The 23,022-nt window shown below is 26.7% G+C and overlaps 1 protein-coding gene across 3 annotated transcripts; it reads right to left on the reverse strand.

Moving 5' to 3' along the window:
* Positions 1-5,709: 5,709 nt before the first annotated feature.
* LOC145834443 (uncharacterized) lies at positions 5,710-22,192 on the reverse strand. 3 transcript variants are annotated; one of them, XM_082941875.1, is made up of 23 exons: positions 22,021-22,192; positions 21,830-21,900; positions 21,580-21,691; positions 20,737-20,880; positions 20,436-20,560; positions 20,293-20,366; positions 19,316-19,438; positions 14,252-14,377; positions 12,396-12,598; positions 11,976-12,186; positions 11,332-11,457; positions 10,978-11,037; positions 10,555-10,742; positions 10,164-10,326; positions 9,633-9,767; positions 9,101-9,232; positions 8,612-8,805; positions 8,208-8,385; positions 7,489-7,554; positions 7,241-7,355; positions 6,545-6,638; positions 6,176-6,417; positions 5,710-5,886 (listed from the first exon to the last, which is right to left on the reverse strand). In XM_082941875.1, exons 1-23 carry the CDS (start codon positions 22,177-22,179, stop codon positions 5,715-5,717), a joined length of 3,213 nt encoding a protein of 1,070 aa, XP_082798001.1. In that variant the 5' UTR covers positions 22,180-22,192; the 3' UTR covers positions 5,710-5,714. The 3 variants fall into 3 exon arrangements, with proteins under 3 accessions (XP_082798001.1, XP_082798000.1, XP_082797999.1); XM_082941874.1 differs by having other exon boundaries at positions 9,636-9,767; positions 14,249-14,377; XM_082941873.1 differs by having other exon boundaries at positions 14,249-14,377.
* Between the last annotated feature and the right edge of the window lie 830 nt (positions 22,193-23,022).

The raw sequence follows: 23,022 nt of genomic DNA on the forward strand, positions 1-23,022 counted from the left end.
AAACAGTTATTTATTTTTGAAGTTGTTGAATCGTATATTAATTAAGACGTTGACTCCTTTATTATTTCTTGCGTACACATTTAATGTATAGTACAATTTTACCAAAACAGTTACAATAGTTGGTTACTACAAAACATTTTTGATCTGAATTTAGAATTAAAAACTAAACATTTACCTTGAATAAGACTTATTTTTTAATTGTATTTTAAATTTAACTTATAACTTATATACTTAACACTTGTAACAAATAGTATATTCATGTGTCAGACCATTTTAGACAGTCTGAAGTAACACTCATCGATCATGAATATTTTGTTAAAAGAACATTATACTAATGGTCGGCAGTCTTTTTTACATAAAAGTTTAACTTTCTTTAAAAAACGCATTGTATATAAAAAATTTATCCGTTGATTGCATTTATTTTAAAGAACATTATTTTAATAAGAGATTAAAATGTAGTACTCAATAAAACACAAGCAACTAATTATTACTTAATTATAGATTATAAAACAAATTAGTTTTTTTTATTGGTTTAAAAACATTTATTTTATCTGAAAAACACTTCGATAATTTTTTTTTAATTTTGGGGTTTACCCAAATAATTTTAATTAAGTAAAGTTACGAATCGTCAAAAATGAACTAATGAAGCATTTTTGTGAGTTTATCTAAGAAAGTATCGTTGCTAGATTGTTTACTTAAAAATAGTTCTAAAAGCTTTAGTATGACTTTTTTAACAAATTTTATCGTTTACAAAGTTTTTATAGTTATACTACTTGTTAATCGAATTTGAATAATAGTTATAGCTTAAATCCGTTAAAAACATGTTAATACTAATTTCCAAAATTTATACTTCTTAGTTTTTGTTAGCTTAAAATACATTACTTGTGACCTTCAGAAAACGGAAAAAGTTTTCCTAATACAGAAAGTTGGTTACGAAAAGTTTAGAAGTTAAAAAACACCATGATTACAAACGGTTGTTTAACTACTTTATGCCTTCAGATGGAACGCAAGATAAATTTTGTAATTGTTAATTTTTAAGATACCAAATGTCATGCGTTAATAGTTGTGCTAGGTGATTTATATACAAAAGCGATGACTATAAAGTGAAATAAAATAAAACAAAACACGATAAAATGTTACCAACATCTGCTTTAAGAGTATCGTAGGCTCGATAACTAAGTATTAAAAATATTTCGCCCTTCAATTGCAAAAATATTTTGCCCTCAATCTTGACTGTGTTTCAGTCGCTATATCGCACTAACTCGCCTCCGCGTCGATGTGGGTCTGCAAGACAATTTGAAACAAAGTGACATAATTGTAAACTGTGTTCTGGTCCATAAGTATCAAGTACAAGCTTGTAGTTTATACTTACAGTAAATTAATCACTCGCACATTTAAACTAAAAATGAAGTTGTTTTGATGACATTACGATTTGAATTTAGGAAGTCTTTTTTTAGTATTTTGGTGATCGAAAGCAACTGCAGGATAATTCGCACTTCAAATTTGGTTTATTTTAAAATGATGTTATTTTACGACGAAGCTTAGCAGTCAGTCAAGTTTAAATTACTTTTTTTCATTTAAAGATTACTTATCAAGTACTGACCGTTTTAAGGTCTTACTATATAGCTAAAATTAAAAAAAAAAACAAGGTACTGTTTAAAACTTAGATAACTCTATTTGAGTAAGATTTTTATTTTAGCACTAGGTCTTTGACTTAGTTTACACAACAACGTCTTGAAAGAATGAATATAATTTGTATATTGTAGTTTTAGGCTGATTATAGTTATAAATAATTAGACATTTTTTCTTTTTACATTGAGACCTCTATAACAACATTGCTTATTCATCAATAAGCTATATTGCTACAATTCTCTAATATGATAATGAATTTTTATTTTGATAGCAATAAAGTTTTAAAAGCTAAACAACTGTTTTTATAAAAAGTATGTTCAAAATTGTATTTTTTTAAAAGTATAAATACACAGTTTAGCTTTTAAACTTATGTAATTTAGTTATTTATATATAACAAAACATTTCAACTTAGATACTTATTATAGTTTAATTACCAGAACAATAAAGCAGTGTTTTTAAAATTAAAATATTTTATTAGAACACACTATGGTTATTGTAATGCATATAGAATACCTATGTTTTACAATCTATTTCAAAATGTTAAGAACATTTTTTGGACTTTTGCTTATTGAAAAGTCTTGTAATTATCATTTACTTTCAAACCAAAATACCAAACCAAGTTTGGCAGCAATTAACAAGTAATTAGCCTATTTTCAAAAAAACAAACTTTGGGTCCGAATTAAAAAAAAAGTGATTTGCAGGCCATACTTATTTAATAAAGTTGTTGTAAACAATAAAGATACTTTAAACATAATTTGTGATAAGTTAAGCATTAATAAAGCAGTAAAACATAATTATTAAATGATATCCCAATAGTCAGTTTTTAACAAAAAAAAAAGTATTCCTTTAGTAGAATATGTTTTTAACTGAAATATACATCGCGACATGTTTTTCGTGACCTTTTTATTTTGTTAAAGTCTAAGTTGTTGTTAAATTATCTAGAATGAAAGATAAAAATGTTTTTGTTTAAATACAGTACCTTGACTTTAGTTTTCTGTAAAGGCTTTATTATTGTTACTAAATGGAAACAACTACTTTTAAAAACCAAAATATGTTTATATTTTGTAATTCTGTTTTACAAAATTAAGTTATTTGTAGTGGTCAACCAAATCCAAGATTCGGACTCTGGACGAATCCGGCCTTTTTAAACTCGGATTCAAATAACTTCAAAATAAGATTCGGATTCGGCCGAATCAGAAATTTTTGATTCGTTAGACCACGTTAAGCTTTTTTAATTTTACTTAATTGTTTGTCAAAAGTTAAATGAAGTGTAAAACTAATTAATCTTTTCACGCTTAAGTGGATAAAAAAATGGTTGTCACACTTATAAAAACCTTATCATTTTTTGTTTTGAGTTTTGCATACAGTATAAAAACTATGATAAATAGTTTTTCTTAGACTCTCAAATAAAATTAAGTAATAAGTTAACGCGTTTTTTCTAAGATTTTTCGATAACCGCTCTTATTTATTCATCAAATATTTAGTTTTTTATGTTGATCGTTGTAATGAACTGCTGCATTACTTGTACGAAGAAAAAAATGCAACTTAAATATGTAACATTTAAGCAGAGGCTTGCATACTTCTAGCTATATAGTTTTTGTTGATATTTTATTGTTTATTTAAGTTATAATTTTAATTTATGACATATATGTTATAACTTCAAACATTTTAGTATTTTATTTTGAAATAGTGTTCTAATTGTTAAGAATAAAATTTTAGTTAAATTGTAATGAATTGCTGCAACTACTTGCATTGTTCATTGTTGAACTCTGAATAATAATAATAAAATATTTAGAGCTTGCTGCAATTATGAGAAATAAGGCTTAAAATCAATAGTGCAATATTTCATCAAAAAAAATTGCCTAGTGATTTATAAATTCAAGTTTTAAAAGCAGCTTATACTTCAGAGTAAGAAATTTTGTAACATTTTTGTGTGGTTCTTTTATGTGTTAGATACATCACCTAAACTGTCTTACCTAATTTATATAAAGTAGTCTAAGATAGTCTTTAATAATGATAGATGAAATTTACTGATATATTATAATAAGTTAGTATAAAAGCATTTTATACTTGTATGTCCAAATTAAGTAATACAAATACCAAGCTGCCCGCAGAGGTTCCTAAGCACAAACGTGCTATAAAGTCATCCCGTCTGCAGAAAAAATATAAACAAAAAGGTCAGATTGACAACCTACCCACAGACAGTCAAACAGACTCAACTGAGACTTTGGATGTTGGCCCACCAATATCCATAGCTCTTAAATTTTTGATAAATGTTTATTTTATTTGATCTAATATTTGGAGTGAAAGATTGTTATGAAAACATAATCTTATCAAATTAGAATTATATCGTTCTCTTTACAGGGTTGCCAAAAAAAACATGCAACTATGGAATTTGACAATTTAGACTAATAAATCTTGAATTTGAGAAATTTTGAAATAAAAACCTGGAATTTTGAACAAAAATCACTAAAAAATCTTTAATTTTAAACAATTTTTACATGTTAAGTAGTAAAATTTTTATTTGACATAATTAAATCTATCATATAGACAAAAAACTTTTGTATTCATCACAATTTTTTAAAAAAGACATTTAAAGTATTATAGTATCTTTTCAATGTTTTTATTCAATTTAACACAGTTTCAAACCTTAAACTAAAATTTAAACTAAACTAGATCCAAAAATGTGTACTTAAAAAAACACCTGGAGGAATTGTTGAAAACGTGGAGAAATTTTGCCAAAAGCATTTGGCAACCCTGTCTTTAGCAATAAGTGAGAACTTTATTTGTTTTGTATCTTTAAAGACCACAGCTTTAATTAAATGGTTTGGCTAATTTTATTTTGTTTTTAGTGCGAAGGTATAGTTTAAAAAAAAACCATATATTTTTAAATAAAGTTTTTAATATAACTAGATAGTTATACTTAATATATAATTAATTTTAATAAAACTGTTTACAGTTTCAAAGTGTTTGTTAAGTTGTTAATTTATAAACAAAAAACCAACTGTAAGTTTAAAACAAATCTTATAAAACTTTCTTCAAGGCTTAATAGAAAATTTGTTTTAATCCGTTTTTCTTTTTAGTGTTAAGTACTATCCGAAATATTACGGTGGCTTTATTACATAAACAAAAAGAATATTTTAGAAATCATTACAACGAGGTATACAGATCTTTAAATAGCTATTAATTACAAATCTTTATTTGAGGTTTACCAGTACTATGAACGTTTTATTTTAGTTACTGTTAGTAACTGGTTTAAAAGTATGGTTTGAAGCAAGGGTAGGCAGATTTTTTTTTTGCGGACAAATTTTTTTTTTAATATTTGCTAGCGGGCCGCACTGTATTCAGATGGCCGCAGTCATTTCAAAATATTTTTTGTACTCATCATCAAATAACTAGATAATCATATCATAAAGTTGTTTTGAAAACTCTAAACGGTATTAGTTAAAAATTTCTTATACAAGTGTTTAGTTTTATTTTTTTCTTAACTCTATATACTAAATAAACAAACTTTTAAATAAAAGTATATTGTTTTCTGCGTATTAAAAAAATCTTTTAGATATTTTAGTATATTTTATACCACTACCAATAAAATTATTAATTATAAAATTGCAGTTTTTGAATTTTGTTAAAGTTTTAAAATAGTTCTTTCAAATATATAGATTTTTACCTAATAATTTGTGAAAATATTAATTCTTTTTCAAAAATTTTTATAATCAAAAACATAAAAACATTATTTTATTTTATACTAATGACCAAGTTTTGAAGAAAAGTTTACAAAAACTCTAAAATTTTGTCACAAATTTTTCATAAAGGAAAAAAAAAACTATTTTGAAAATAAGTTTGTAAAATGAACTTTAGCAAAAAAATTTCAAAAAGTTTAAACTTAATCAAGATTAAATACTTTTTAAACTATATAACTAACAACTATTTTTTGTTGACCGAAGTAATTTGAACGTTTACTTAAAGTAGTTTCATACTAATCAAACTTTGTGTTTGCTAAATACTTTATTTATACATATAAGAAGGCGAACTCAGTGGTTGTATTTTCCAAATACGCATGACAACTTTAAAACAAATTTTTAGTAGTAATAGTCGTCAAAATAGCTGTTTGGGGTAACTAGGTTCAAAACACGTTCAAACTGCGCACTTAATCCTGCGAAAAAGCTACCATACTCCCTCATAAAGTGTCTGTTGAAACTGCAGTCATATTCAATCGTCTCGAGTGCCTCACGAATTGTTTCTGGAAAGTTCCTGTAAAAATGAGTATTTTTGGTTACACAGTTTCCTAATAGACATTCCATATTTGTTTAATGCAATGTAGTGAAAGGAGAATTTTGTTTGTGTTAGTAAAGTTAATCTAGATATAACGTCAGCTTTAGAGCAAAATATTTGTTTTAAATCATTAGTTAGTTATTTACTCCCTCATACAAGTGTTTATTTTTACTCACAAAACATTCTTGATTTAAAAAATGAACATAATTTATAAAACCAATATCTTAGTAGCTTTCTAAAAAGTTGCTTTTCTATTTATTTTACCCACAAGAAAACGTCTCCATGGAATTTCGCCCAAACTTGCTTGCGATACCCTCTGGCGAAAGTTCGCATGATTTTTGTCATCGTGTCATGTTTACAGTAACCTTCTAAAACTTTCGTCGAGTCGTAGCTGGACATGTCGGGTAGTTGCGTCCCGTACGGCGCATGATGGCAGAAAACATCGAGGTCAGTATTTTCATCAGAACCATCGCTCAGACTGCCGAGAGTCTCAAACCCCCTTAATATTTCCTGTTGTAATTAGAACGGCGTTTGAGCAATTGTACGAGTTTAAAAGACAATATCGTTCTTACAACTAAGCAAAAACAAATATTCGTTCTCGTTGTTTTGTATAAAAACTTTGCAAGCGAAAACTCACTCTTGAAAGGTAACTCATTTGGTATCTTGATAGGTTGTGCGAACAGTTGTACAGTTGTTCATAACCACATTGAAACATGTCTTGCCAGTCAGATCTAACAAAATCTTAATTTGAAAACAACTAACAACATAGTTACATAGTCAAAAAAAAACAGTGAAAAATATTAACGCTTTGTTACTGTTAAACGTATGTTAGAAAAGTTTTTTCCTAAAAAAAAGCTTATCAAAACCATAACAGTAAAATTGTAATACAGTGTAAAAAATATGGAATTTTACTTTATTTATGTAACTTTTTAATTAGATGTCTTCAAAGTTTATACAAAATTGATAGAAAAAAAAAGTCAAAATAAGGCTTCTAGTTCACGTTACTCAGAAAAAGTAGTTAAAAAGTTTACGTGCTAAATATATGCTAAAACTACCAAGTTAAAACGTTATCATAACTATTGTTTGAAGTTTTTCGGAAGAAGAAAATTTAACGTAAGCTAAGGTTAAATAGATATGTACACATTTTTAGTTTGAAACAATGGCTAACAACATTTAAATATATTCTTAATTGTAATAATATTTGTAACATCGTTGAATAATTTTTTTTGAATAGAGCTTATATGTTGGTGTTTATTAAACTGTTGTACTGCTGCTATTTTTCTTTCTATATACAATTAAATGACTTACCTTAATTATGAAACATCAAACTAACATGCATTGGCTGGGACCTTTAAACTTTTTGGATTTCAGAAATTTTCTTTGAATACATTTCCTCCAAAACTTATCAACAATGCTGCTGAGTCGACATGAAGGGAAAAGGTACAAATCTTAATAAAAGTGTTTTATCTTTAATACTTTTATTAGTAATTGTTTTACTTAGTTTTTTGTAAAATTTAGATAAAACCCTATAAACGCTACAAAAAGTATTTAAATTCAAAAAAATGTGTTGCAAAAACTTACCGTCAAACGATAATTCTGTTCGATTGTAACTCTCAGTATGCCCGGTTGATCCGTTAAAGTTAGTACCTTTTTATGATTAAGAAACTCATTTTGCGTAGTGAAATATTTTTGTTAGTTAACAAAAAAAAACTTGTCTTCTGTTTTTTACTTTTATTTAAATTTGTTTTAATGAAAAGTGTTTGTTTTTGTAATAAGTATACATATTGCCACAACTTTAACTATCTTAGATTAAAAAAGGTGTATAAACATTTTGAACAAGGTATAGTTGGGTTTTCGCATACTTTGATTTTTTTATGTTGAAATATTATTTACAACAGAATTCTTTTTAAACACTGAAACTCGTTTTTTTAACTAAGGTATTTACGTAATATAAATTAATAATTGTACAAGTCTAATTTTTGATTATTTGATATCAGGGTATCTGTTGGGGGCTTTATCAGAAATTTAGAGGCCCATAAGCTACAAAGGGGTAAAAGCCGGGAAGGGGTGTGACTAGTAAAGAGGCTAAATAGGGTCATAAGGCCATAACTTGATTTTTACACTAGATATTCTGGAGTTCATGACAAAAGCAAAAAAAAATGACTTAAGGTAGTTTTTTTCAGAAATTATACTGAAAGGGCCATTGCTTTTTTAGTTAGTTCAAAGTGGGCCTTATAAAAATGTATGGAAAATCCTACTTTATACTAAATTACTTTTTAAATAGAGATATAATTTTTTACCTCTAAAATTGTTTGGCAATTTTTTAAAACTAAAGTCGTATCCATCATAAAATGTGTCAGAACCAGGATCAAATTTGACCATGATAGTACCTTTCACCACTAAACTTCGAAAATAATTTTTGTAAATCCGACCCACAAAATATTTTGTTTCAGTAGCCGAACCGTTGTTGTAAGTTACCTGTTAAAATATTATTATGTTTTTAAACTTTGAATTAAGTACATCTAGTTTCGACTTATTAAATCAGCCGTTGGAAGTTGTTTTTAAAAATACAGTATGTTGTAGCTCATTTGCTCAAAAAAAAATTTAAAAAAGTTGTACTAAATAAATAAAGTATGTCTAATGCAAACTAGTTAACACTTAAAGTTTTCACAACTAAAGCTAGAACAATTCTCAAACTAATCACCATCAGAGGGTAATAAGCATCTCCTTTTCCATTGATTGTAAACCTCGTGTAACTGTCTTCTGGAACATCAATATACCAAACACATTCAGCGTTGTTTGGGTAGCTTAGAGGGTAGCTTTGTGTGAAGATGTGTTGCTCTTCAGATGTAAGAGTCGTGTTGTAACCACAGCTAGGCGGAGTCGAATGGAATGTTTCTAAATTTTCCAGAAACAAAAGTATGAATAATGAGTTTACTACATCTAAAGTAAAGATGCTAAATGTTTACAAAAATGTTCTTGTTTAATGTAAATTTCTAAACACTACATTTTTAAAATTTGTATGCTTTTCATTGCTAGTTAAATATTTTACAACTTTCATCAAAACAACATTGTTCTTTAAGTATTTTAATAGAAATATCAAAATAACAGTACAACCAAATAAGTCAGACCTTGATTAGTTTGTTATATTTTTTTAAGTATTAACAAATAAAAAGGTTAAAAGTACTGCTACCTGGTTGCATACCAGAATAATTTTGCGGTTCGGGTTCTGAACCAGGGTAGTTTTGTGATTCTGGATAGTATTGAGAGCTAGAATAGTTTTCAGGTTCATGATATGGCTCATAAGTTGTTGTAGTTTCGATTTCTAAAAAATTGTATGTTTACAAAATTTTTATATTTGTAAATAAAATAGACAGCAGTTTTTCAAACTACATCGTCGTGTTCCTTTTACAAATTTAATTTGATGTTTTTAATCAGTTTTATTTAATAAAATTAAGTTTTAATTTTCCTTAGAAGAAAACAAATTAAAAAAACTTTTTTTTTAAATTAATACCAGATACTTGAACGCTTTTGGAAAGTATTTTTTATAACTTTGGTTAAGTAGTGAAAACCTTAATTTAAAGTGAAAACCTACATTGTTGTTTAAGTATTTTAATAGATAAATCAAAAAAAACTAAACAAACAGTACAACCAAGTAAGTCAGACCTTGATTAGTTTATTGTATTTTTTTAAGTATAAACAAATAAAAAGTTTAAAAGTACTGCTACCTGGTTGCATACCAGAATAATTTTGCGGTTCGGGTTCTGAACCAGAGTAGTTTTGTGATTCTGGATAGTATTGAAAGCTAGAATAGTTTTCAGGTTCATGATATGGCTCATAAGTTGTTGTAGTTTCGATTTCTAAAAAAAATTTGTTTACAAAAATTTTATATTTATAAATAAAATAGACAACAGTTTTTCAAACTAAATCGTCGTGTTCCTTTTACAAATTTAATTTGATGTTTTTAGTCAGTTTTATTTAATAAAATTAAGTTTTAATTTTCCTTAGAAGTAAAAATTAAAAAAAATTTTTTTTTTTAATTAATACCAGATACTTGAACGCTTTTGGATAGTATTTTTTATAACTTTGGTTAAGTAGTGAAAACTATAATTTAAAATATTTAATCACAGGTTAAAAACTTCGGTAGAAATTTACTTTGTTCTAGAAACATGATGTATCACAAATTCATAATGATTAAGTATTATAATAATATTATGTGTTTGAAATAAATTTTAGAAAAACTAATGTAGCATTACCTATGTTTTTAACTTTTTTAAACCCTACATCGTATCCTTTAAAGCCGTAGATAGAGTCAGAATAAAAGAAAATCTTAAAAGATCCATTAGGTACTTGTCTATATAACTGGAAACTTTCAGATTGTTTTCCATCAATCCTTTCTGCTTTGTTTCCGATAATTATCTGTAATCAGACATACAAAAGGTATAATTAAAAGTTTTAGTTTTATAAAAAAAATGTTGGGTCAATTTAAAACATTTTTATCAAAAACTTATTTTCAAAAAATATTTTAAACCTTTTGTATTCTTTAAGATGTAAAAAGTGTAAAAACTATTCTGAATTTGTTTTTATTCAAATGCTTTAAAGCTAAAACATTTTAGAAAGTAAATAGCAACATAGTACACTAAAAACCTCTAGGTAGTCATAGTACGTTTCTGATTCCCCATCGACTCTGAATCTTATGTAACTGTCTACTGGAACGTCAACATACCACGTACAGCTGGTAGAAAGTGGATATGTTTCAGGGTAGTTTGGTGTGTATATGTGCTGCTCCTCAGATTTCAGAGTCATGTTGTATCCACAATTAACTGAGGAGTCGTCTGGTTTTCAAAAATTAAAAAAGAATAAAGCGAAAAAGAAAAGAGCATGCGGTTTTGTTAACGTCGAGTTAAATATATTTTCTCGTGTATGTATATTACCCATAATGTATAATAATCATTACACATTTAAACACTGTAGACTATTTTATTACCACAGATTTTAAACTAATAAAACAACAAAGTAAACAGTTTTTGTATTTAGACCAATTAATTAAATAAATGCTTGTAAAGTTACTTTCAGCTGTGCCATTAAGTACGTTGGTCGTAACATCTTGTTCTGTTGTGCTTTCAACTGCTGATAAAATAATATTCTGTTACATTAGCACTTTCAAGTGTTCTGTTTTATTTTTTTGGTTTCTTAAAACAAGCTGCTAATTAGCAATAACTACTTTATTAAAATATTACTGCTTAAATATCATTTAACTACCATAAAAATGAATGTTGCTAGATAATTTAAAAAACGAAGTCTAAATAACAAAAACGAAATCAAACAAACAAATAAATCATACCATTTATTGGTTTTATTTTTAGTGAACTGTAAAAAAATAAAAGAATTTAAAAAAAAAACTACTGCTACATAGTTAGTCACCATAATAGTTTTGTGTTGCGGGATATTCTACTGCTTTTGGATGAAGTTGTGAGTCAGGATAAACTCCTGCTTTAGGATGATATTGTGAGTCAGCTTGTTTATTTTCTCCATGATATGGTTCATAAGCTGTTGTGGTTATCATTTAAAAATGTTTTAACTTTAACGTAATGTTGTTAATGGACAACTGTAAGATGTTAAACTAGACTGTCAAGTTCCATTTACAAGTTTAAAATAATGTTTTTAATAAATTGTTTTCATTACAAACAAATTTAAAATTTCATTGTAGAATTTAAACTATGTCTATAAACCAATACCAGACACTTTAATGTATTTTAAACAATTTTGTATAAGCTTGTTACGTATTATAAAAGCTAAACATTAAGTTATTAATTAAAGATCAAAAACTACGGAGAAGCTTTATTTTGCTCTAGAAACACAGTTGTCAGCAACTTTTAATGATTATGTGTTATAAATATTATTTTTTTTGTTTTAAAAAGAATTCATAAAAGCTAATAAAACATTACCTGTGTTTTCACTACTTTTAAATAAAAACTGTTACATAAATACGTTAAAATTATGTTTTTTTTTGTATACTAAACAAGTTACTTACATTAATTCACTGTTACTTTATTATTAGTTCAAACTTGTAAAAGTATTCGTAGATTCAGTGCTTGTTTTAAAAGATTGTTTTGTTGTAGTGAGCCGTAATTTTTCGAAAGCAAATTCGTACCCTCTGTACTGCTGAGAAGAGTCGGAAAAAAACTCAACAAAAATGAAGCCTTTCATTACAAATTTAATGATTGAGTAATTTTCAAGTTCTTGGTCTATTATATCCGTGTTACCGTTGATGGAAACCTATAACAATTTTTTTTTAGTTTGAATAGTTATTTTCTTATTATTAGAAATATACCTATTTTAACTTGGTAAAAAGCTCTTAGTATTCTTAATAACAAACTGTGCTTCTGACATGCACTACTCTAAAAAATAATTTCCTACTAAGTTGGTTTAAAAGTTCAGCTTTTTTTTCAATAGTTTTATTTCTGTATAACCAGCAACAACACTACCTTCAGGTAGTCATACTCCCGTTCCACTTTTCCGCTGATTGTAAATCTTATGTAACAATCTTCAGTAACGTCGATGTACCACTTGCAGCGGGCGTTATTCGGATAACTTCCAGGGTAGTGAGGTGTCCTGATGCGTTCAACAAAATAGTTAGCAGTCAAGTTGTAGCTGCAGACTCTAATCGTTTCTTCTGTTGAACCGAAGTCTGTTTTTTACAATACTTTGTTTGACTTTAGTTAAATAATTTTTAGCTTCAATCTTGCTTCGTTTCAATCTGTTCATGTTAGAAAAAATAAAATAAATTAAATGTCAGTTAACGGCATTCCACGAAGTCAAGTAAAGACATATACTTTATAAACATTTTTCTTACTTGTAAAAACTTAAAATAAGGCTCTTAAACTAATAAGATTCCTTAAAAATACTTTTTTATAGTTTATTTTACCACCTTTTGTTATTAAAGTACCATTTAAACGGTCAGCGAATGAGTTTTACTATACAGTGCGGCCCGGTGGAAATTTTTTCTAATAAAGTGACCCACGACTTATAAAAAGCTGTCGACCCCTGCAATAAACAATTAGTCTCAAAGTAATAAATTAATGTTTTTAATTATAAATTGCCTACATTCCCTTCACTGCCTTGTGGATACTTTTGCTGAAGAAAAAGCTTAGAAATAAAGCCCTGTAAATTAACCAAAAATTTTAAACGCTGGGGTATCTATAGACATGTACATGTATATAATTTTAAACACAAGGGCAACCATCCTGTATAATGGTAGTTTTTATAACAGATTAAAAGTTAAAAGTTGGATAAAGCAAAAATGAGTATTTGAACCAAATCTTTTCAAAATTCAATTTTCAATGATGAAAAAGCGCGCTTTGCATCATCAACTATAGGACTCGAGCTGCATACAATAGTTGATGGTCGCCTTTTCAATATTAAACGTCTGAGAGCAAAACGAAAGCAGAACGATATCACGATTCGCCGTCCTCTCTTTGCTAATAATGTTGCTCTTTCAGCGTTCTCTGCCCAAAACCTTCAGATACAGCCAAGTCATTTTTCATCAGCATGATTTGATTTGACCTCATAATTAGCCTCAAAAAACTAACATCCGAATCCAAGAAACATTTATTCCACCATTAATCAACACCAAGGGCAAGTATATCGAAAATATAAAATCTACGCATACCTTGGCTAAAATTTAGCGTCAAACGCATCTTTGGGCGCAAAAAGTAAATTGGTCATGCGTCAGGCATGCTTGCCCGTCTGGATGCAAAAGTTTGAGATAGCTGAATTTTAAGAACACGCACAAAGAATAACATTTATTGTTCGCGTTTATGCAGCAGTCTGCTTTGTTACCTAAACATGGACGTATTCTAGCAAGTAAAGAATAAAAATCAATACCGTTAAGCTACGATAGTTTGCACCTTTAAAATTGGATGGCAAGAAAAGATCACTCACGAGGAAATGTTGAGACATATTGGTCCCAACACCATACACTTTACCCTCAGTCTACGCAGACTTCGCTAGCTTGGTCATTTTAAGGATGGGCGAAAAGCAAATCCAAAAATTTTAATTGTATAGCGGGTTGGTCGTCGGCAAAGGCAATTGCGGTCGGAACGTCAGAAAGAGCGACTTGAAATACCTCAGTATCAGTTCTGATTAGTTGAACAATTTTTTTATAATGACAATTCGTAAAACTGATTTCGGATGATAATGAGCTTAAAGTTATAAATTATTATACATAGATGTAAATGTTTACGTTTACAGAACATTAAATTACAATTTCTATTTAATAAAAAAAAGTATAAAATATCAAGTTAAATATGCAACATGGCTACCCATATTTGAAACTAACTACTTTGATCTGGAAGTGGTACATCACCATATTGTATGGTGGTGGAAGGCTCAGATTCAAATATTTTTGTTGTTGCATTAGTCGGTGTTTTTGTAGTTGTAGTGATCGGCGTTTTTGTAGTTTCCATTTCTTTTAAAATAAAATACTTCAATTTTTTTATGTTGTTTATAGACTTGTTTAATTAGTAAAGTCGTTATAAATTGTTATAAATTAGTTTATCTAAAAAAAACAGTTATTTTTATTTTAGAATATTTATATGTGTATTGAGAATTAAGATAAACTGTTTAGTAAGTTTATAGCATACAAAAAGTAAAAAAAATCAAGTAATACTTAAATGTTTAGAATTTAAATACATATCTATAACTTTCTATCTAACTAAGTTAAAATATTTTACTTAAAAGATAAAGTAAAACAATATTAATATACATTACTTAGAATTTATATTTATACTTTAGGCACTACCAACATTTCTGTTTCCCAATTGGCAATGAATAAGATTATATTAAATATTTAATGTTTAACTAAATAGTTTTTTTAATTTTATTATAACGTTATCTGCTTTAAATTGTTTGTTGTTTGCTACTATTAGTTTTTAATATATATTTTAATTGCTCAACTAACTTAATCAGACAATTTTTTTATTGACAAAAAATTTAAAAATTTTACTTAATGCTTAGATATTTGTCTTTTGTCCTTTTTTTTTAATTCTTAGAATAGATTAATTTCTAAATCAATAAACAAATATGTCGGTAAATCATAAAAATTAAATTTTGTTGTTTTTAAATGATTTATTTTCTATACTTCAAAGAAGCAATGTTAACAGCAACTATGAATATAAAAGTTAACCATAAAACTTCGAAAAAATGCTATATTTAATATTTTCTTAAAATCGTTAAGCTAGCTTTGTAAAAAAACTAAATAAAGAAAAATATTTTACAAAACATAAAAATACATTTACAACACCTAAATACAAAAGTTTTCTTAATAAGCTCTGTAAATATAGCCTTCGCTTCGTAACTTATGTAATTTAACAACTTTTAACTTCTTACATACTTAATGTGTAACAAAATTAAGTTGCACGGCAAAACTGAAAGGCTAAATAAACTTGACCCGCACAAAATAATTTTTTTGAAAATCAATCAAACTAAAATGAATTACAAGTAACTAAAATCTAAAGAAGCCTCATTCGCACCGACCAGTTTAATTAAACTAATTTATATCATTTTCAAACGAGCGAAATCCAGAGCTTTGAAAAAACGGGAGACTAACATTTTTTGAACATTTTGTATCTGACTATTAAAGTTATATAATGAAAAAAATATTTTGTTCAACAATACTTTAAAAGCAAAACTACAAACTTTTTTTTTTTTTTCTTTAATTATAATACAATTTAAATTCTTTAAATATAAACTTATTATGTATTTTCACGCTACTTCTATAAAAGCTTCTTGTTAGATCATTTTTATTAAAAGTGTTTGCCTTTTTGTTTTGGTAGGCAGTTTATTGTCGAAAAATATATTACCCCTTTATTCGGTCGGCGAAAAAAGCTCGAAGGAAAGAAAACATAGTAAAATCATTTCTCTTTTTCATCGTTTTAAATTCTTATGCTAATTTACGCAATTACAGTAATTAAATACGTAAACAACAAATTAATAAATTGATGTGTCGATCTTTTTGTGGGTACTATTTTATGCTTTGAATTGCTGCAATAAAATCTGCACATAATTTGATGTTACGTCATTTAGGTGTTGCTGCAATTAAGTTGCTGCAATTAAATGATATTTTTGTACTTTTAACTTGTAAACAAACAACAAAAAGTGTTTAGGCCTCTAAAATGTTGAACTCAACTTTATTTTTATGCAATGTAAACAATACTGGCATACAAAAAACATTAAAATGTTACATTAGTTAATTTTAAGTATTAAAAAATAACCTAATGTTAAATTTATAATTGCTTTTTTTTTACAATAGCCAGATCACTTGAAAACTTAGTGTGTCCCTTTTTTATAAGTTTAACTTTGTCATAAAAATGTTTAAATACTTTTTATTTTCTTTTTTTCTAATATTGCTAGTTTTTATCTCTATGTATTAAAACAAAAATATTATTTTTTTTTTTCTTGCGAGAAAATAAAATTTTCACAACTTATATAAATTGTATCGTATGTAATATTTTGTACTGATTTTTTTACAAGAAAAAATACTAAAATGAAGTAAAAATGTCAGCAGCAAAATAGGAGACTAGATAACAGAATTTGTCATAACTTAATTTTTGTAGAATATATAAAATAAATATATATAAAGTAAAACAGTTGTTAAGTTGGTATTTTTAGGTTAAAATATTTGTTATGATGCTCATTAAATTATTTTTATGAATTACTAATTTTATTTTAGTTTTTATTACTTATTACACAGTTTGATTATGTGATTTTTTGTTATTGTATGGTGAACTTAGTTGTTTAATGATTTGCGTTTTTTAATTTTACCATACTTTTTGGTTTATAACTTTGACCTGTAATATATCAAAAAATATTTCGAGTTTTGTAAATCAATAAAAATTTTTGTACGCTTATAACTTAGTTCAAACCCTACAAAATATGATAATTTACTAATTTTGTTTTAGTTATTGTAACAAGTTTCGTTTTAAAAAGTTATGGCACAAGAAGCATTTTCATTAATTTATAAATGGAAATATTATTTTAGCCTTGAAATAAGTAAAAATTTTGCGTACCTTACACGGGTGAAAACCTTTAAATATACTAGATTATTGTGTTTTAAAAATTTAGTGATTACTTTACGCGGATACTACTTCTTAAAGTGCGTACCTTATTAATGTACTTACTTTGTTAAAACCACATTTTAAAATTATGGTTTAGTTTAGACTAGATTGGAGCCCGAATCAAATGAACATGATTTTAATATCAGTTCGATATCGGTGCAACATCATCCTAGTAAATTAACAAGTATCTAGCTAAATTTATTTTTGTTTATATAAAAATTAAACTACATAAATTTACTAATAAATCAAAGAATTGGTTTATGTGAATTCAAGTTTTTTTTTGTTTATTAAGCCTTAAAAGTAGTAAAACTATATATAATATTTATAATAGGCCAAGGTATACTTCTATAAGTTTACTAAAAATAAATTACATAAATACACTTATAAATCAAACAATAGGTTTATGTGTGTTCAAGTTTTATTTTTTATTTTTGTTTAAAAAATCCTAAATACAAAAACTAACCATAATCTTTTAATAAGCCTAGCCACTACTTCTGTTAGTTTACAAAAAACAATTTACATAAATGTACTTATAAATCAATTAATTGGTTTATGTGTATTCAAGTTTTTTTTTATTTATTTTTGTTTATAAAGTCTTAACTACAAAAACTATCCATAATATTTATATAAAGCCTAGACACTATTTTATTTTTCATTTAATTCCAGGAACTTAATTGCAACAACAACAAAATACTACCCATAGTTTTAATGACATCACATCAAATTAAGGGGAGATTTGATTGCAGCAATTCTACCCATAAAATAGTGCCCACAAAATAGTACCCACAAAATGTCCTACCGTAAACTGCTGGTTAGCTTTCTGAATGCGCTCTATGCGCAGTTAATTTCTAATATTTATTGTTCCATTTTTCTATACATTGTTTTTTGTTGCGTTTTTATCATTATTACTTGAAGTTTTTTTTTTATTAGAAAACAATAACTCATTAGAACTACGATGCAAACTTTTAGAAAAAGTTGATATTTATCCATTAAAAACAGAATACTAAAAACATTTTATAAGTAATTTGTACTAGTTTTTATAATATAAATTTTTTTAGTAGATCTAGTAACAAGGTACAATAGTTGATTTTTGGTTTCGAAATAAGGCCTTACGCTTCCTTATACTACTACAACAATTTAATACCCGATTAGGTATACATAAGCTTTATTGAAAAACTTTATTGTTAAAAAGTAGTATTGTAAACCAAATGAGTAAAGTAATTTTTTCGCCTATTTCTAGAAGTTTTTGTAAAGCAGTTTTTAAATAAATACTTAAGTTGTTTTATACTTTTTGTTTATGTTCTAAAATAGTTTTAAATAAAAACTAATGATAACTAGTTTAAGATAATTAAATAAAAATACAATTTGTCAATTTTCCACACTCAGATGTTTTCTAAAGGCATTAAAAGCAAGTCTTTAATGTTAGTTAAGTTTACTAGTGAATGAAAATACGAGCTTACACAGTTTTTAAATAACTATTTTGTTTGCAACGGCGTAATTTGTAGTTTAAAGTAAGAATAAGTCGTTATTTTTTCCTAAATATTTACGTTCTTAAAGGTTTTTGATTTTCCGAAACACGTTAAACAAATATTCTAAATTGTTGTAAGCTAATAACATATAAATTAGTAATTAATGGTGAGAGGGCTTTTTGTTTTAACAATTAATTAACATAAAACAAAAAAAATAAAAAATTTTGAGGGAATACTTCTGTAATTAAGTTTTACATACTTTTTAAAGTTTATTAATTTACTTGTAGATTAGTTTAGTATAATAGATATTTATTAGTTATTAATAGATACTTATTTATATTGATTTTAGTTAGACTTCTTGAATTAATCAATTTTCAACTATTAAGCGTAAATGAGTGTTTTTTTTTGTTCTATTTCTCTTATTTGTAGTGAGGTATATGTATTTAATATCTTTCATATTACTAAATAACCTTCAATAGCATTTTGCGACTTTAACTTAACTCTATAGTTTTTTTTTTGTAATTATGAACTCGTATTCCTTTTGACTTTTTACACGCTTTTCAGCAACTTATTAGAATCAAAATTAATCAATTTTTTTATAAATTTTTTATCAAAACTATAATGTATGTTGGCAGCAGCTTTTACAACTTCATTTTAATCGACTTCAACACGCTTATGGTTCATAGTCGAAACGAAAAGCAAACACCTTACATAAAAGTATTCTTTGTTAGTTTCAAGTAATACAGTTTCAAAGTTTCCAAGCGTTTTGGATATAATCTAAAGAAAATGTTAGCTGAAAAGTTCTGATTAATGAAACTGAACCTTGAACAGCATGTGCCGTATAGTGCCCACAAGGTTCATTACCAGCTTCCATGCTTGGAGCCTCAACATTGAGACTTTCAGCTTCGACACGAAAATATTCACCCAAGTACTCCGGGTCTACATCTAGAATTATTGTTTGCTTTAACAGCAGCTGTATATGAACTCTTGTGGTTTAAAAAACTCATAATGAGTGATTTGCATGCCTCTTACTAAAGAAATGCTACATAAAAAGTTAATTTAAGTAGCTCATAAACTATGAGTGCTATTCGAACTTGATCAGGTTTGTTTTAATGTGGCAACAATAACAGAAAAACGGCCAAATGCTAATTTGTATCTTAGTACTTACTGTTTGTAGTTTTGATTTAAAATAGATTTCAAAATAATCTTAGAATAGATTTTTAATTCTCGTTTAACTTATAAAAACAGCTTCTCGTTCGAAAGTCAAGCTTTAATTTTTTTTATCATAACTTTATTAGCATAATTTTAATCATGATCTCTACAACAGCACCAATTTATCTTAGACTTTATAATCTTTGCATCGTTTTTTAACGCTTAAACTTAACGCGAGTAATACATAGAATTTGAATTATCAATTTTTTTTTTTTTAATAACGAGTATGTTCTATAAATCATTGGTGTTATAAACGTAAAACAGTTGTATACAATTGATTAAAAAACAAAAAAAAAATTTTTTTTAACTATTTGAAATTATAATCTTATTTTAATTTTTAACTCCAAAAATAATAACTACTTAAACTATGAAAACTTTAAAGTGTGTTTAAAATGTAGTTTTAAATAGTGATTACTAATTTAATTAAAAAATTTATTTATTTGCAATTACAAAACAAGACATAAATCTTTATGGTTTGAAACAAAATTAACTTTCTACTATACTTATATAAACATATGTTATTTTGTAAAAAAAAAGTTCTTTGAAGTGATTGCATAATAAGTTTTTTATTAAAATAAGTAACTTACGATGACTTCCAAAGTTGTAAACTTCATCTAGAAAGTACGATATAGTTTCTACGCTTATTTCTTTATTATTACTCCTGTTTAAAGATTTTATGTCTCGTAAGCTATATTTAAAAAACAAGTTCATTAGTTAAAACAACACTTACTTCTCGGCAAGTAAGAAGTAGACAATCATAAAGTTTTTCCCGGTCACTTCGAAGCTGTTTGTCAGCACGTTTGTTTCTGTTCCGTGTGAAAATGTCGGCGTACCAGACACATGTGAGTTCCATTGCTGTTTGTCATATTATATTTTCAAACGACAAACTGTAACAATTAGCATAAAAAAAAATGTCGGAAATAAATTCAAATTATTAATGTATGAACCATGCTGCTTTAAAAGTAGAAAATAATAATTTAGTAAAGAACATCTTGATTTACTATTTTTTTGTTTGTCTAACAACAACTGACTTTTCTGCGTATCACGGCGTAAACTTCGCATATAGTGGGGTCTCCCGCCCCATAAACTTGAAAGTAGTGGGCTGTAGAATTATGAACTTCTGTTCGTCCCGCCGCGTACCTGCCGTGGTTGTCAGCTCCTGCGTTGCTGTCCACCTGTTTTGTGAAAACAAGCATCAAAATTCATCTTGACCCGTTTGTCGATAATTACACATAATAAATAGTATGTTTTTACCGTAGTTTTGAATTATAACAAACAACTTTTCACTTTTAAGCTTTTAGTAGGTGGCGTAAAACGGCCAAGTCTTGCATTAATTTGTTTGAGTAAACTTAAATTTATGAGTCAGCACAAATGCATCAAAAAGGAGCGTTTTATAACTTTTTATGTTTTTGTTTTCATACTTAATTTTTCATTACTATGCAAAAGTAAAGCTTAATACCTAATAAGTTTTATGTTTATACAAGCTTTTTTTTATAACCTTTAAATTTTCTTGTATGTCAGGAATTAACAGTATTTTTACAAGACCAAAAACAAAACTACAAGCTATTGTTTATAAAAAATTGCTTATCTGTTTTTACTTTAGCATAAATATTTTAGTTTTAAGCTTGCTAATGCTTGTTTTTTGTTGTGTATAACACAAGTACTAAGTGATTTAAAAAAAAAATTTTAACTGTTTTTATTTTTAGTAGTAAGTTCTACCAGTTTTTTTTTATAAAATTTTGTTTAATAATTAAATACAAATTAAAAAAAGTAGTTTTAATCTTGAAGATCTAAAAAATTACTAACTTATTTATTTTAGATTAAAATTTAGTTTAACAAATTTTTTTGAAAAGTTTACAAAAAAAAGAACAAACCATTATTTTAGCGTTTATAAATTCACTACCACGTTTCGGCTCAGCAACCCACAGAAGGGCAATAAACGGATGGCTTTTTATACTTGTGAACGCGAAATTATCATCGCTATAACTGTTTTTTATTTATTCGTCAGTATAAAAAACTTTTAGCGTTAAACTGTTATGCAATTTTTTCGAGTATTCTTCTTAATTTTATTTTTTTATAGTACAACAACAAGAACTTATAAATAAAACTTAATAGAGTTCTAGCCTGTAAGTGTTGTCGTACAGAATTTCGTTTTCAGAAATCGAATGTCCATTATCGTCTACGGAAAATGACACCTTCAAGTTATAAGAAAGTATTAGACAGTAAAACTAAAAAAGATTACACAATATTTACTTTTACAAAGTCTACGCTAAATATCTAAAATCATAAATTAACAATAAAGCAGTTTTGCTCACAATGTTTCCCTTGTCATACATATCTGAACCCCCGTCTTTAATCCCCCTATTATTGGGCATGTCGTAATTGTACTCAAATCCTTGTAAATATCGCTCGTCTTTGTACATCTTCCAAATATTTGCATCGCTGTCAGCTATTTCTTGTCTTATTGGAAACATGGTGTAACTCGCGTTTTTGTTCTCTAAAAATGTATGTTTTTAAATCTAAAAGTACTCTTTAAACACTTTTTAGTTTAATTAAAGCCAAATTGAATTAATTCTATATGTACTTTATTTAGTACTTTGGTAATTTTAAAACAATAATCTACTAAATTTTTTGTTTACAATCTAAAGATATCAATATATTATTTTTTCTTTGAATTTAACTACAGATAAAGTTGTAATTAGATAACATACTGAGAAACTAACTGTACAGAGGGTTTAAATTATCTGATGCAGCTTCTCGGGTGAAGCACGTTAGAAGTGTTGTTAAAATAACACTTATCGTAACAAGGCTTATTTTGTGGTTCATGACAACAGTTTCGATTGCTATCCGTAAACAACTAACAAAATGATCCTGTTTTAAACACTGTTTGTAAAGTGTTTGTAAAGACTAATATTTAAAAAAATAAGTTATAATTTAACATAACTTTTATCTATCAGTTTTATACCATAATAAATCATATCAGTAGAATTTTGACATTAAAATGAAAAGTAGCATAAATTTTAATTAAGTTACACACAGTTGTAACCTATTAGAATATATCTAAAGCTTTGTAAGTTCAAAAGCGTCAGTATCGAACTTAAATACATACTTATGTTTGTTTTAGACTAGTAAATGCATCTGCATACAACATAAATGTTTGACTTTAGCATGTTTCAAAATCGTACGACATTTATCTGGAACATATGTTTAAATTTTTCTACAAGAAAATTGACTGCTTATGGTATTTCCTCTAAACAAGTCTTATAACTTGTTTGACACTTTTTTACAACAACTTTACTAAATACTATATATTAGTA

The sequence above is a fragment of the Thalia democratica genome, chromosome 4 (genome assembly GCF_965202585.1).
Source record: "Thalia democratica chromosome 4, ktThaDemo2.hap1.1, whole genome shotgun sequence".
In the NCBI taxonomy this organism is placed as follows: Eukaryota; Metazoa; Chordata; class Thaliacea; order Salpida; family Salpidae; genus Thalia; species Thalia democratica.

What these genes read in the sequence shown, in the direction of transcription:
- LOC145834443 (XM_082941873.1), bottom strand. Translation starts at nt 22,179, where the DNA reads ATGTTTCCAATAAGACAAGAAATAGCTGACAGCGATGCAAATATTTGG. An exon ending in GGGAGTATGACTACCTGAAG is followed by an intron (nt 12,187 to 12,395) that starts GTAGTGTTGTTG and finishes AAATTGTTATAG; the next exon opens with GTTTCCATCAACGGTAACAC. An exon ending in TTATTCTGGTATGCAACCAG is followed by an intron (nt 8,806 to 9,100) that starts GTAGCAGTACTT and finishes TGGAAAATTTAG; the next exon opens with AAACATTCCATTCGACTCCG.